The 16790-nt window shown below is 37.6% G+C and overlaps 2 protein-coding genes across 2 annotated transcripts in view; both read left to right on the top strand.

Moving 5' to 3' along the window:
- Nucleotides 1-7512, top strand: part of rnpepl1 (arginyl aminopeptidase like 1) — a 59991-nt gene extending 52479 nt beyond the window's left edge. Inside the window, exons 9-10 of the mRNA XM_048604574.1 lie at nt 1343-1485; nt 4377-7512. Coding sequence (XP_048460531.1) covers nt 1343-1485; nt 4377-4613 — 380 coding nt within the window. The 3' untranslated portion in view covers nt 4614-7512. The remainder of the gene's footprint in view (nt 1-1342; nt 1486-4376) is intronic.
- A 4685-nt stretch (nt 7513-12197) lies between these two features.
- LOC109930080 (calpain-10) overlaps nt 12198-16790 on the top strand; it is a 38173-nt gene continuing 33580 nt past the window's right edge. Inside the window, exons 1-3 of the mRNA XM_048604573.1 lie at nt 12198-12639; nt 14268-14486; nt 16459-16590. Coding sequence (XP_048460530.1) covers nt 14346-14486; nt 16459-16590 — 273 coding nt within the window. The 5' untranslated portion in view covers nt 12198-12639; nt 14268-14345. The remainder of the gene's footprint in view (nt 12640-14267; nt 14487-16458; nt 16591-16790) is intronic.

Genomic DNA, 16790 nt, shown 5'->3' with positions numbered 1-16790 from the left:
GCAGCACACAGGGACTTGAGGATATTTGTGCACAAAACACAGAAAGCTAGCACACTGGTGTAGCAGGAAATCAGGAAGGCTAATGGAATGTTGGCCCTTATTTCAAGGGGGTTGGAGTATGAGAGTCGGGAAGTCTTACTTCAACTGTACAAGGTACTGGTGAGACCACATCTGGAGTTCGGTGAGCAATTTTGGTCCCCTTATCTAAGGAAAGATGTTATTTCATTGGAGTTCAGAGAAGGTTTACTTCGATGATACTTTGTATGAAGGGATAGCTTATGAGTAAAGGCTAAACAGGTTAGGACTGTACTCACTGGAGTTTAGAAGAATGAGATGTGATCTGACTGAAATATATAGGATTCTTAAAGGCTTGACAGGGACAAGGCCAAGGGCAGGAGATACATGGGAATGCCAGCACCTGCAAGTTCCGTTCCAAGTTGCTCACCGCCCTGACTTGAAATCTATTGCTGGTCCTTAACTGTTGCTGGATCGAAATCCTGGAATTCCCTCCCTTAAGAGCATTGTGCGTTAGCCTTCATCATGTGCACTGCAGCAGTTTAAGAAGGCAGCTCACCACCACCTTCTCACAGGCAACACAGGACGGCCAGCCAGCAATGCCCATGTCATGTGAGTGAATATAAAAAGCTCATATGGTTAGTCCCAAATGGTGGGGAAAATCAACAATATTAGTACCATAGAATGTCGAAGGGAGATCGTTAGATTCTGCCCTGTTGGAGATAGTCATTGCCTGACTCTTGTACGGTGATTGTTTCCTGCCACTAATCAGTGCAAATGTGAACACTCAGGCTTTGCAGAATGCAGGCATGGATTGCATAAGTATCTGAGAATAGCACTGAATTCTCTGCAATTATCAGTAAAAATCCTCACTTACAATCTCAATGGAGGGAAGGGCATTGATGAAGCAAGTGAAGGCAATACCTTAGAAACTCCAGTTATGATGTCCTGGGGCTGGGGTGATTAGCTTCCAACAATAAAATTACCTTCCTTTGTGCTAAGAATGACTCCATCCAGCAAAGAGTTTTCCCCGATCCCCATTGACTTTCCTTTTTGTTAAGTGATTCTTGACACAACATTTGGTCAAATGCTGCCTATGTCAAATTCATTCATACTCATTTCACCTGTGGAATTCAGCTCTTTTTTTCCATTTTTGGACCAAGGCTGTGATGAGGACTAAATCTGAGGATCGTCCTAATAGAACTACAACATAAACTGTTCAGTTGCTCATTTTTGAAAGTTTGTTTGTTCAGTTAATATTGCTATCAATATAAATAATTTAGATGAGTTGAAATGCCTAAACATTTTTCTATTTTTGCCTTGTCAGAGGCCATGATGAAACTCTCAAAGAGTTACTCTGCGCTGCTCGACTCCATGAATGCTGAAATTAGAATTCGATGGTTACAGATTGTAGTCAGAAACAACTATTTACCAGATTTCTACAAAGTGCGACGATTCCTGGAAAACCATGTAAGATACTTAAAATACTGTACATTAAAGATTGACCAATAAAACTTTGCGAAACAGGTATCTTGTAATTAAACATTTGAAGGTGCTTATTTTGCAGAACACAGCATTGGCAACAAGGTAGCTATTTTAAAGGTTCTAATGGAGGTAAGTGCATGTGATCTAATTGCCATGCAGAAACATAGCTCCAGGGTGACCAAGGCAGGGACATTTGACATTTAGGAAGGACAGCCAAAAAGGAAAAGAAGATACTAACTAGTTAGACCTTGAGATAGTAAGAACTGCCGATGCTGGAGCCAGAGATAACACAGTGTGGAACTGGAGGAACACAGCAGGCCAGGCAGCATCAGACGAGCAGGAAAGTTGACGTTTTGGGTCAGGATCCTTTTTCAGAAATTCTGGAGAAAGGTCCTGACCTGAAACATCAGCTTTCCTGCTCCTCTGATGCTGCCTGGCCTGCTGTGTTCCTCTAGCTCCACACTGTGTTACTAGTTAGACCTTAGCTTGAATATTGTGTATAGTTCTGGCCACCCACTATTTGGGAAGGATATGAGCTCATTAAAGTGAGTGAAGAAGAGCTTTAGACCATAAGACGTAACAACAGAAGTAGGCCCATCAAGTCTGCTCCGCCATTCAATGAGGTCATAACTGATCTGATAATCCTCAGCTGCACTTTACTGCTTTATTTCCATAATTCTTGATTCCTTTTATCATTAAAAATTTATCTGTTTCATCCTTGAATATACCAAGCCTTGACAGCCTTCTGCAGTAAAGAATTTCACAGATTTACCACACTCTGTGAGAAAAAGATTCTCATCTGTATCTTGAATGGGTGACATTTTACTCTAAGATTATGTCCTGTGGTCCTAGACTGTCCTACAGGAGAAATAGTCTCTCTTCATCAAGAATCATAGAATCCCTACAGTGCAGAAAGAGGCCATTCGGCCCATCAAGTCGACACTGACCTTCCAAACAGCATCCCACACAGACCCAGCCCCTGGCCCTATCCCCATAACCTCACATTATTCAGTATGCCCACATTTCACTGCACACTATGGACAATTTAGCATGGCCAATCCTAACCTGCACACCTTTGGACAGTGGGAGGAAACTGGAGCACCCAGCTGAAACTGACACAAACATCAGAAGAACATGTAAACTCCACACAGACAGTTAGCCAAGGCTTGAATTGAACCTGGGTCCTGACGCTGTGAGGCAGCAGTGCTAACCACTGAGCCACTGTGTTGCCTCATCTACCCTGTCAAGCTAAGAATCTTGTATGTTTCAATTATAACTCCTCTCAGTCTTCTAAACTCCAATGAGTACAAGCCTTACCTACCCAATCTCTCTTCATTAGAAAATTCGTCCATACCTGGGATCATCCTGTCACTATATCTTTTCTTAGATCAAGGGCCCATAACTGTTCACAGTATCCCAGTAGTCTAACTATTGTCTTATATAAATTGAACATAACCTTCATGCACCTTACTGTATGCCACTATTCATATAATATAGGACACTGTATGCTTCCTTAACTGTTTGGTCTACTTTGGCAAGTCTGCCCTGATTTTATACTCCAACCCCTCTTAATTTTAGGTCAATATTCCATTTGCCTTCCCTATTACCTGCTGAACTTGGATGCTAGCTTTTTGTGATGCATGCCTTAGGACTCCTAAATCCCTCCCTGCTGCAGCTTTCTGCAGTCTTTCCCCATCTAAGTAATATTTAGACCTTTCAATTTTCCTGCCAATGTGCATAACCTCACATTTTCCCACATCATATTCCATCGGCCTAATTTTTGCTCCCTCACCTAACCTGTCTATATACCTCTGTAGACTCCTTGAGTCATCCTCAATACTTCCCTCCCCACCTCTTTTGTCATCTGCAATAGTACATTCACTTCCTTCATTCAAATCATTAATATATATTGTAAATAATTCCTGATCTAACACTGATCCCTGTGGCATTCCACTAGTTACAGGTTGCAATCCCAAAAATGTCCTCTTAATCCACTCACTCTTTTTTATTGAATCAGAGATAGTAGGAACTGCAGATGCTGGAGAATCCGAGACAACAAGGTGCAGGGCTGGATGAACACAGCAGGCCAAGCAGCATCATAGGAGCAGAGAGGCTGACGTTTCGGGCCTAGACCCTTCATCAGAAAAGGGGGAGGGGAAGGGGGTTTTGAAATAAATAGGGAGAGAGTGGGAGGCGGATAGAGGAGAGGATAGGTGGAGAGGAAACAAACAGGTCGAAGAGGCGGGGATGGGGCCAGGAAAGGTGAGTGTAGGTAGGGAGTTAGGAAGGGGCCAATTTTCTATCCGCACTAATACACTACTGCAAACATCTTGGATTCTTACCTCATTAAGTAGCCTTATGTCCCAGTAATTTATCAAATTTTTTTTATGAGAGAATAGATCCAGGAATGAGGGACTTCTGTTACGAAAATAGACTGGAGAAGTCATTTCACTTGTAAGAAAAGTGGTTGACTCTGAACTGCCCTCTGGGCAATTCGGGATGGGCAATAAATGCTATCTAGCCAGCGATGCCCTCGTTCCATTAATGAATAAAAAAAAGAAACAGAAAAGATTTGATATTAAAAGGCATGAGACCAGGCACAGTGGTTAGGGAAAAACTGTTCCCCCTCATTAAAGGATTGAGAATGAGACGACATGGATATGAGGTAATTTGCAAAATAAGCAATTATGATGTTAGAAATAAACTTGTTTCACCCAATGACTGGTTAGGACCTAGTGTATTTAAATTAACTTTGGGAGTTGCTTATGTACTCTGAGAGAAGCACTTTTATAAATGTGTCCTATTTATTGTTGTTATCTTGTATTTGTTGTCACAGCCAAGAAGTCCTGTAACTTCTCAAATTGCTTCTCTTCCAGACCTCACGAATGTACACTGGTCCTTTGTATGAGGATCTATGTGCTGGAACCATGAAGGCCATTGCCATGGAGACCTTTTACCTGACTCAGAACAGACTGCATGTGAACTTGAGGAGAGCAATCCAACAGATTTTTGCACATAGTGCTAACCCTGCTGCTGTTATGACACTTCTAGAAGATAAACCATCTGATGCATCAAACCCCATCTCACTCAGGGATGTCAATGTCTCAGCATAGCTGATCAATCCATGCCATTATTGGATGCATTCAAGAAAATAACTAACATGAGAACCTAACAGCTACAGAAACTGAAAATGTTTCCAGCTATGACTTTTTAATTTAAACAAAATTCCAGGATTTGTGCTGGTTACCTTAAGGACCTCTTCCACGGAATGGAGAAGCCTAAATCAGCATTCCAAAACTGTTTTTTACAAGACAGTATTTCATGTAGTTCTAATAGTAATTTTGTCACTCTTTGAGTGTTTGACATACATTCGGGACATGTAACTTCACAAATCATAGATTGAGGATGATTCATTGTTAATCCAGGCACTTGAAATCTTCAGTGAGCAGAACAGCTTGAAAGGACAGACAGCATCTCAACACCAGCAAGTTAGTTACTACAGTGTAGAACCTATTGCTGCTGAAGAGGCAATCAACAAGTGACCTGCTATTGAATGGTTGGTGCTAGTGAAATAATTAGTATAGTATTGGTTGCTTCTCGTTAGTTAGTTACAGAATAGAAATTACATATGATGTATTGCTAAATTGAACAGGAATCATTGAGACAGCATAAAGCGTATGAATTCTGATTTTGCCAAAACAGAAAGATTCATTAGTAAAACCTCTCATTTCCAATAAGTTTGATGGTACATATTGCTCAGCTCAAATGTTCCATTTTCAATATAAATTTGATTAGTAACAGCAAGCACTGTTCAGCAGTAATGTATTATTCGATGCAAGATCTTTTGGTGCATTAATTGGTGCATGATGCATCTTGTTTTTCTCTCCGAAAGGAGATTTCACTTGTAGCAAGTTGAGACCCAACTTAATTCATTATACATATTTCCAGGAGACTAGAATCTACACTGGGATGCATACAGAAGCATAGAGATGTAAAGGTAATGATTTAAATGTTCTGCATTTGGGCTGTTTCAGAGTAATTTCAATTGGATCCTTTACATTTGGTCCAAAATTATTTAAGATTAGTTTATTTTGCCTTTACATTACACTATGAATTGAAATGTGTGTCTCTTATTGTTTTCTGATATTCAACTTCATATTTTTGCAGAATTTTTTCGAAAGAATTATTGGAATGAATATTTTCGAGAAAGTGAATGAACTCTTGAATTCTTAGAGTTCATTTACTTGCACTCCTTTGAAATAGTGGAATTAGGCACTCGAATATTTTACCCAAATTTGTCAACTGTTTTATTACAGTATACAAAGAAAAACATATCGTCACAACGATTAGATTAAAAAAAAGAACATTTGCTCCAATGTTCTAATGAGACATTTTGTTTTAATCCATAGGACAAGCCTTCATTTTACATTGCAGTTTGTACAGTAGAGTCTCAAGTATTCCATCTCTAAGTACAATTGTATTTCAATTCCATCATACCTTTGTTTCAGTTATTAAAAAATTTGGCAAACCTAGTGGGTTGATAGGCATATCTGTGTGTGTTATGGAATGATGCTGTGGAATTTGGGGTGGGATGCATTGAAGTTCAACACTAGCTGTTGTTCCACAGTCTTGATGTGGAGGTGCCAGTGTTGGACTGGGATGGGCAAGGTCAAAAATCACACAACGCCAGGTTATAGTCCAACAGGTTTATTTGAAAACACAAGCTTTCGGACACCTGAAGAAGGAGCGAGACTCCAAAAGCTTGTGTCATCAAATAAATCTATTAGACTATAACCTGGTGTCGTGTGATTTTTGACCCAGTTCCACAGTCTGGTAGTTTGGGTGCCTGGTTGTGGTTCAGAGGTAAGATAGAATATTGTGCAGTTCGTTATGATTGGTGCTGTACTAATGTGGTGGTTTTGACAGTTGCCAATTTCTGTTTGTTTCGATGTCGGATTATCTAGGACACCTCTGTTATTCAACTTGATGAATAGCATGCGCTCCCATAGGTATAAATGTTGGATTTAGTAAATATGCTATTGAGGACGACCCAGGAGATAAAGACAACACTGAGAGAATTGTAGCCACTGTGTCAACACTGGAACCACCTCACCAAAGTCCATTTATTCTGATAAATTTTTGTACCTTTTCCCTTTTTTGTATCTCTTAAAGTATGTTCAAAAAGAAGTAAATTTGTATAGGGGCCAAAAACTGTGTTATGAATTTGCACAAGAACTTGTATGCAACTGTTTAACTGGCCATACTTTTCTGAGGTAGTGCAGCCAGTGGTGCCTTTTTCATCAGTATTCTACTGATTTCTAATCCATAAGCTTGTTTCCTTTTACAGAAGCCTCATTATACCATGTTCAGTAAAATGAAATAAAACACTTCCTCAGAAAATGGATTGTTAATTGTTTACAAAACAAAATTCTGTAAGTCAGAACGATTTTATAATGTCCAGATAGTACATTTGTCCTAGCAACCCAAACTGATTAGCTTTGTCTTTTTACGAAACATAATATTTTGCATAGTGGCAAGTTATTGTTAAGATGAAAGTTATATTTTCCCAAGACTGAAGAAGCTATTTATCCATGATCTTATGTGGATGTCGTAGTTTTCAGGTTTATAATTTTCATAATGTTCATCGATAACTAATGAAGATTAAAATAAAAAACAAACACAGTTCTGATCAAATACACCAAGAACATTTTAACATGTCTTTATCTTCGTGGATGTTAACTGATCTGTTGTATATTTCCAACATTTTCTGTTTTTATTTTCAGATTTCCAGCTTTGAATTTTGTCTTTCATTTGTACGCATAAAACTTCCTTTTTATTAGCCAACTAAAATCATACAAGAATTCTTATACTTGCAAATTCGTCAAACTGAACTTTATGTATGTATTTTAAGAGGAAAAGGCTAATGGAAACGTTTTATTTTATCAAAGTATTTTGCAAGTACCAATAATGTGAAAATGTGAATGTATACAAAAATAAACAAGGAAGCCATGATATTGTGGTTGACTTGGATAATGCTATTGTTTCGACAACATAAGGACAGGTTTGTTACATCTCCAGTACCACTTGGAATATAACTGGAATTGTATGTATGTGCAGGGGATGTAGAGTAGACTGTAAAGTGATTTTTCAGGTAAGAAAGAACAATGCAGACTTCTGAATTGATATGTTTTGAGGCAGTAGAAAAGCCTACAACTAAAACTGAATACTTGAAAAATAATTTCTGGAGAAAATCTGAGTATATAGGGATTGAGTGCATGATTGTAGCTTCAAACATTTCAATTGGATTATCACTGGAACTTTGTGTTTGAAAATGAAAGATTATTTCAGAATGAATAAACCATTATGCAATGGACAATAAATCTTGGTAATGGAGACCATAAACATATTTTGTATACATCCATGTGTAAGTTCGGTATATAGGCAATTTAAAATAATTGATTTTTACATTTTTTTTATTTCCCACTTTGGATGATGTGGATTATTTGATACTTGATAGATATAAACTCTTTGCTTTATTTCTTAGGCTGCACATGCTTTATATTAGACCCATCGTGATCATGTAGAAAGGATTAATCCAATTCCCTTTGATATTTATAAACCTGAAGTTATGTAATCTATCAGAAACATAGTGCAGGATACCATGAGCTATCATTACAGAGAAAGATCCTGAAATACTCTTTACAATTTGTCAATATCAGCTTGGAAAGCTTGGATATCACTTACAATTGGTTGAACTTTTATTTATGTAGGATTTGGTCTGTTCTAGTGTTTTCAAATTTTACATGCCGTGTTGTGCAGTTTCTTTAGTCTGAAGACAGAACTTATCCCTCATCCATCAAGACTCATTTTTTGGGAATGGGTATGTAACTTAAGTTCAACAAAGTGTACAGGTTCTCCAATTCTTGGTGTGTTTTTTAAATTCAATAGATCCTATACTAACAGTGCTCTAAGGGTGATTTATATGTCTCCTATCTATTTCACATGGGGAGGGCACTTTGCATTTGTGACTCGCCGTTCATTTTACCTTGAGAATTGTGAACCAAAAAAAAGGCACAGATGCTTGCTAACCTTCCAGAATAGCATTCAAATGAAAATTATCCAGCTATTCTTTTTCAGAAAAAGGTTTGGTGTGAGAACAAAATGTTAAAAGCTGTATGTAGTTTTGTCATCATTTTATCGTGTGTAAATAATTCTGATGATTAATTTGGGCATAGTTTATGTCATGTGACAAGTCAATGTGTACTTTTAGATTGAAATAGAAAATATTTGAAGAACAGGCATAATTCTGGTACATGTTCTTTAATTTGGGTAAATGCACTGTAATTCAAGTCACATCTACACCATATCGGGATATCAGTTAGGTATTTTGGAATCTATGGGTCAAGGTGGATTGACACTTTTTGATCAATATAGCAAAGGTATTGTGGAGGCAAAAGGATATAGACTCGTATAACAATTCAAGTGCTCATCCACCTGCTTTGTAAAGTTGTGAGATTTCCCACTTCTATTACTCTCCCAGACAGTGCATTCCAGATTCCCATCACCCTCTGAGTTGAAAAGGCTTCCTCAAACCCCCTCTAAATTCCTGCCCTTCACCGAAAATGATGCCCCCTCATTATCATCATTCATCATTTGCAGTCCCTCACAGACAAGGATGACTCTGTTCCATTCTCAAGGTGAGTCCCTAAGTGGCTGTACAGTCCGATGGAGTTTCTGCAGACTCAGCCACACTTGGGGCAAAAGATGGTCGTGGGAGGAGGTGGGTGAGGCATTGGTGTGGCAGCGTGCTCCTTACACTGCTTTCGGCTGGTTTCTGCTTTTTTTTCCCCTTATTGTTGACGCTTCAACAAAGGGGAAGCTTCATATCCACCCTGTCCATGCCCCTCGTAATCTTATACACCTCAATCAGGATAACTGTGGATTGTTAATAATGTATTTACATAATTTATTTAGTTGAATAGATTGTGATCATTTCAATTAACTTTTTTTATACTGGATATTTAAATCAAATTCTTGGTGTTGCATTAGAATTATGCATTGCAGCATAAGGGCTGGGAATATATTTAATCCAATTGTACTGCTGATTCTCCACCAAAGAAGTTTGTTGGTAAACTTTTACGTCTTCCTAAAAGAGGATTTTAATGCTGCACAATCACTTAGTGAGGTGCCTCCTTGTCTTGTTTCACACTCATATTTGATGCATGTCTTACAATTTCAAGTCATGCCCTTCGCAGTAGCATATTACTATAACTCACTTTGTTCAGGTAGCATGGAAGAAACAGTGCATTCTATTGCTAAAATGGTCTGCTCTTTGAAAATTCTTTGAGAAATTATTGTAAGTATGAATACACTCGAACACACAGGGGTGGACTAATTGTTATTTCCATTGACACAATAACATATATGAACAGTAAATTATATCATTATTAAACTCAATGTTTAACTTTTTTATCCTTTAGTTACAACAGATTCTTTACCAGAATCATTTCCATATAAACAAACTATAGAATACAACCAATTTTGGATCTTTTACACTTGCGGTTAAAAAAAACATTTAAAACTTAATTTAGGTTACCACGTTATTGTACACACAGGAATTAATTAGTATTCTACAGACTGTTGTAAGCATATTTGATCATATAAAGTTTGTTTATTTTTAAAGTCTGCTTCAAACTTACTTAAAAATAATTGAGACTTAACTTATGAGTGATTTTGTAATTTTGGGTGTTGCATTTTGAATGCTGTCTCTGCTGGAAATCTCATATAAAAATGGAAAAATGCTAGAAGTAATCAGCAGGTCAGGCAGCACTGTAATGACAGAAACAAAGGTCATTTAAGCTGTTCTCATGAAAGGCAACTGACCTGAAATGTTAACTTGGTTTCTGTCTTCACAGGTGCTGCCTGATCTGCTGAACATTTTCTGTTATTATGACAAAGGTTATGTTTTTTATTAATTCAGTACAGAATATAAAATAATCTTATTGTAATGCAGTGCCACATCTTTCAAAGTACCCAATAAGTATATAATTGAACTGGACTCAGTTTTTCTATCATACCTATGATGCTCAACTTCAGTAAAAGAACATGAATAGTGCCTTTAACACAAACTAACATCCCAGGGCACATGAGATATTAAGTCACCTGATCAGAAGAAGAAGCATATTTTCTCAGGAGTGACCTGAAGGAAAAGAAGTGCTGGGAGTAAATTCTAAAGCTTACTGCCTGGCAACTGAAGGTACAGACACAGATGGTAAAATCTGGGATACTTGAGGCCAGAATTGAGTGCAAATACTAATGGCAGAAATTAGAGGTGAGGAGAAGTGAAGCCATGAAGGATTTTGAAATCAAGAGTGAGCATTTTAAAGTCAATTTATTGCATGCCCAGAAGCCGTTGTAGAATCAGTGAGCAAAGGTGTACAGGACTTGTGCAAGTTTAGACACAAGCAGCCAAGCTATCAATAACTTCTAAGCTTACAGAGAGTAGAATGTGGGTGACCAACTATGAATGCATTGGAATAAGGATTTCAACAGCAGGTAAGCTGTGGTAGGGGTAAAGTTGAGTGATAGTTACACAGGTGTAAATAGGCATTCATTGCAATGGTCTAAATATGAGGTTGGAAGTTTATTTTTAAATCTGATGCCAAGGTTGTGAACAGACTGACTTACTCTCTAATGCTTGCAGGAAGAGGAATTGAGTCAGGAGGTAGGAAATAGTGTCTGGAGTGAAGCCCTGGCTTCAGTTTCTCCACTGTCTAATTGGAGATTTTTGCTCATTCAGCACTGGATATTGGATATGCGGTCTTATAATTTAACAATGGTGGAGGAGCCAAAAGAGTTGGTGGTGAGGCAGATCTGAATATTGTTAATCTAAATGTGGAAACTAATGCTATACTTTCTGACATGTCCCCGAGGGTCAGTATGTAGATGAAAAATAAACGGGGACAAGGATTGATCCTTGGGAATATCAGAGCTAATGGTGTGGGAGCAGGAAGGCGAGCCATTACAAATGATTGAGTAGTTTTGCTTAGATACAAAAGAACAGAATTGGGTGAGAGCTGTCCAAGCTGGGTCTCCTTGGGGAAGCATTGGTCAATGATGTCAAAGCCTGCAGCCACATTGAGAAGCACAAGGAGGTAAGTTTATAACCGATGCGCGGTCTTGCATTATTACGAAGGATGTGGGGAAAAGACTAGCAAATGATTATTAACTTCACATACTTACTGGAAACATTTTCATATAACCATGGTAATTCCCAGCTTTATCTCTTCCCTCTAAATAAACACATATTCTGTCAGACCTAAGTATTTTCAACATTTTCTGTTTTTATTTCAGCTTTCCCAGTATTTTGCTGCTCTTTCCTCAGTTTTAGTTTTGTTTTATATCCTTTCCTCGTGATTTGCCCAATTTTTCCACAACCTTTTTGTGTTCTCAAATATATTTTTGCTGATTGTAGAAAAAGTATATTTTGTTTATTCTTGACACCACTTCAGATCCCCCATTCTGAGTGAACTAGGTCTCTTTAATGACAAAATACGATTAGATTAAGGAGGTTTGTAAAATACATATTTTATTGTATCACAATGTTCCTCGAGTGCAAACGCACTTCCTTAAGATCGCCAGCTGACACGATTTCTTCTGCCGGGTCATTATTATTTGGTCATTATTACGTTTCTGTTTATTGGAATTTGCTGCACGCAAGTAAACATTCATTTGTATAATATGTATTGAATTTATACAACGCCGTAGGAACTGTGCGCAGCAAACACACATAGCAATGTAGTGGACCAGATAATTTGTTTTCGTTGTTTATTTTCGAGCGCATTTACTACATTACAGCAGTGGCCACGCTTTTAAAAATTGGATGTGTTACTGTGCAGCTCTTTGGGACGTCCTTGGGTTGCAAGAAGGGCTACAGAAATGCAAGTCTTTGCTTCCATTCTCATCAACCCTCCCGACGATAGCCCACATCCCACTTTGACAATGATGTGAGGCTGATTATTTGGCGATTTCGACACTACTCAAACAGGCGGAGCTGCGAGTAGAGTTGAGGGCGATGTGTATGGAATTAGATTGCATTATCTTCATGCAAGATGGAAAAAAAGATTATCTGTTCTCCAGGTAAAATCTACATTTTACTGTCTCGCTCGTATGTTTCTTGTTGTTTGTACCAATGTCATAATTGAAATATTCATCTCCAACTGAGAGTGAAGATCTCTGGGCCTCAAGTCCCCGGCACTCGACTGGATCTGAACCGGTCTGGGAGCCGAGCAAAGGCGGTATCCAGGAAAATGAGTCTTCAGTACATTTCCCAATCAGTGACACAAAACAAAAAGAAATCTGCAGCCGCTGCATGATTTAGTCACACTAAACAATGGCAAATAAAATTCAAAATATCCAAACCACAAGCTGTAGATGAAGTATATTCTTGTCCAAATAAACAGGACTGAATGGGAAAAAATGCTTCAAAGGCAGAGAGTTGTATACTTTATTGGATTCCAAAAATCTGTGCTGTAAATATAAGTGGGTAACTCCGTTGTTGTAGCCTGTATTAAACTCAGTGGTACGGAGTGTGGAGCATGTTATAAGGCACCGATACATCCAGGCGTAAGAGAGGTAATATTTAGTGTAATATTTATAATCGCTGGCTCAACTTGCTGATCCGTCACCAATTTGGAAAATAAACATTTCACTCTATTTTAAAAAATAATGAATTTTGGTTTGGCTCAGTTTTTTTTTTAGCAAGTTTTCTTTCTGTTCTAAATATTTTGGAAAATGGTGAACAGTAGATTCCTGTAACCAAATTATAGACCAATTACTTGCCATCTGTGACAACGCTGATCCAAATAATTAGAAGCAGCAACTAAAAGCTTGAAACAAAATATGTTTTTTCAAAGGTGGTCTGAAAAACAAAAGAGGAAAGTGGAGACAGACATGTTGGGAGGAAAGTAATTCCAAAGCTTGAAAATCCAAATAGTCAAAAGGATGGTGAAGATTTTGGATCTACATTGAGCTGAGTTAGTTGATTATCAAACAAAGTGGAAACTTCACAGGAAAAGTAAGATAGACAAAAGAGTTCGAGCAGTCACAAGATTACAAGAAAGTGAATACTACTCTTTTTTATCTTTAAAAAAAGATGGTAGTGTTAGATTTCATTGAGTTACTTCTTTTCCGTTTGCAGATAATAGCCTTGCTGCTGTAAACATGTAACTGCACATAACTTTTTTTTTGCATTTTTCATGTAACATCTTAACGTTTTAAAGGTAAAACCAGACTTCATATGTATTCCACTTGTGATGACTAGGACAATTGCTATGGAGATAAACTATAAATTACCAGACAGTTTTTCCAGTTCTTCGCCTTAGACACCTTATAGATGGCTTGACTGCGTGGACACTGTCTTGAAGATATGGTGAGAAGAGACCAAAAAGCTAAAATACAAGAGTCAAAATATTCTAGAATAAGAGGTTTAGAAAAAAAAGGCAATAAATAGAATGGACTTCTAGATGTACTTGAGATGAAAACTCTGGAATTATTCAATGTTCAGAGATGGAGGGGGAATTGTAGACTTTCTGAACAGATGAACTAAGCCAAATTACTCTTCCATCTATAATTATCTTGAATTGCTGTAAGAATTAAGTGAACGCCATGTGTGTTTTTATGCATTTTCATGATCATACATCTATAATTGGAAAATAAAATGTGTTTCAGTAGCTAACATAATTTTGCTTTAACAATTACTTTCTCAGTCTAAAGAAAAAACTGATGGAAATTAAAATATGATTATGCTGGGATTCCTTTAAGCATATGTGAAGTGTATTGTGACAATGACCATTTTGGATATGGAGATCCCAAAGAAGAAACTATTTGAAGATCCGGGCTTCCCTGCTTCTAGCACATCTCTTTTTTCAAGTTATTCTACACCTATCACCAAATTGAGAGGTAAAATCACATGGCTACGTCCACAGGTGAGAATTTATCTGCCTGTTTGGAAAGTATCCCAAGTTCTCATACAGATCCTAAATATATAGTTTATCACGCAGTTGACAGTAGTTAATTTGCTTACATAACCATATTTGTGTAATTTATATTTTAAGATTCACTGTGTTTTACACAGCTGATCAATAACTACATCAAATCAGATATAACCTGTGATACTGAGAATTGATCAAATCAAATTATCCCATTGTGGGAATAGGTAATAGGTGTCCATGAGATTGGTAGGGACTTTGTTGCACTTTAGAACAGTTAGCGATTGTCATCAGTAAAGCCTCATTAAAATCCTGTTAACACTGTGGGAAGACCTGTAAAGTTCACTTAGATAAAATGTTATGCTTTGTGCTTAAAATGCAATGATGCCATTTCCCTGGAAATGCTGAAAGGTATATAATATTTTAATTTTGCCAATTTTACAGCTAAGAATCTTCTGTAATCTTGTCTCAGGGAAATTGGCACATACTGGTTTGTAAAGAAGCTCATATGATGTATTAATTTCTAGTCTGTTGAAATAATAATGCAGATAGTAGCTAAGGGAAGTAGGGAAGACTCTAGCCACAATCTTGAGATTGAATAATTCCAGAGTTTCCACATTCAGAGGCGGAGGGGGAGTTGTGGAAGTGGTAGCAGATGTATGTAGAGTTGTTGAGTGTTGTACTCTTCAAAAAAAGGGGAGACTGATAAGCTTAGGTAGTTATAGGCCAATCAGCCTGATGTCAGTGGTGAGGACATTTCTAGATACCATAATCTAGGGCAAAGTTATTTTCACTTGGAAGAACATAGGCTAATAAATGACACTAAATTGTGTCAGATGTGCTAAATTGAGTTCCTCAATAACAAAGAAGGTTGTCAAAAGTTGTGGTCAGGACTGGCAAATTGAAGTAATGAGGAAAGATTGAATAGACTGGAGTTGTTTTTCCTTAGTGAAGAAGCAGCTGAGGGTGAGTTGAATGAGATGTGCAAAACTGAGTGGTCGAGATGGACTGGCTGTCAAGGACCTAGGCAGTCCAATTTTCATTTCAGTTTATAGCCCAAAAAAGTAGTGAAAAATATTTGGTACCTTGCAATGCACAAATCATTGAAGCTGGCAGGACAAGTTTATATAGCTTGTTTTTGTTGGGGGGAGGAAGCATTTGGAATTATTGTAAAAAGTGTCATGTAACACACAACCAAGGAAGTTATGAAAATAAATAAATAGTCTTTAATTTGGCCCTGACTGGAGTGTTGTGTCCAATTCTGGGTACCACACTTTAGAAGTAATATCTCTGGCAGAGGATGCAGACGACATTTACCAGAATTGTACCAAAAGTGAGGGACCTCAGTTATGTAAAGACGAGATACACTAGGCTTGTTTTCTGAGCAGAACCTGAGTGGGATGCCAGTATAATTTCAATTGCATTGTTTGAATGGATGGTGAAAACTGATTCAATGATAGCTTTCAAAAGGGAAATGTATATATGATTTAAAAGGAACATTTTGTAACGAGCACGGGCTAGGGTGCCTAGTTGGAGAGCCCCTTCTTGGAACTGGCACAGGCATGATGGTGTTTTATGATATGGGAAACTTCCTGATGTGAATAATTTCACAAGCTTATAAAAAATTCTGAACAAACTAAACCGTGTTAAATGTAAGCTTCAACTTCTAATCTAGATCCTGAATTATTCTTTCTTTACCATATTTTTAAAGAAGAGCTGAAGAGTTGATATTCCTGCTTAAGTATAAATTGTTTATTTCAAATCAGAGATAATTTTTTTGTTAAGCAAAGGTATTAAGGGATATGGGCCAAAGGCATGAATATGAAGTTAGGCCACAGATTATCTCATTGAATAGCAGAATAGATTTGAGGGGCTGAATGGTGTACTTCTGTTCCTATGTTGCTATAATGTAAAGTTTTGCTGACAGTGTGCGCTCTTTTATTTGACTGAAAATGTTTGGAATTTTCAGGAAATATCCAGATCACCTCAGTTGTTTCCAGAAAACCCACAGGATGGACAGATAAAACAAGGCCTCTTGGGAGATTGCTGGTTCTTGTGTGCTTGTGAAGCCTTGCGTAAAAACAGACAACTCTTAGATAAGGTATTTCAATGGAAAGAAGATAGCCCAAATTGTGAAATGAATCTAGTGAATGCAAAATATTTACTTGATTACTCTAATTCACTTCTCAAGACAATGCCTTGATCAGAATTTAACCAGAGATAGTAGGAACTGCAGATGCTGGAGAATCCGAGACAGCAAGGTGCAGAGCTGGATGAACACAGCAGGCTAAGCAGCATCAT

The sequence above is a fragment of the Rhincodon typus genome, chromosome 13 (genome assembly GCF_021869965.1).
Source record: "Rhincodon typus isolate 14 chromosome 13, sRhiTyp1.1, whole genome shotgun sequence".
In the NCBI taxonomy this organism is placed as follows: Eukaryota; Metazoa; Chordata; class Chondrichthyes; order Orectolobiformes; family Rhincodontidae; genus Rhincodon; species Rhincodon typus.
Note: the sequence above shows the minus strand (reverse complement) of the source record. Positions and strands in the feature narration are given on the sequence as shown.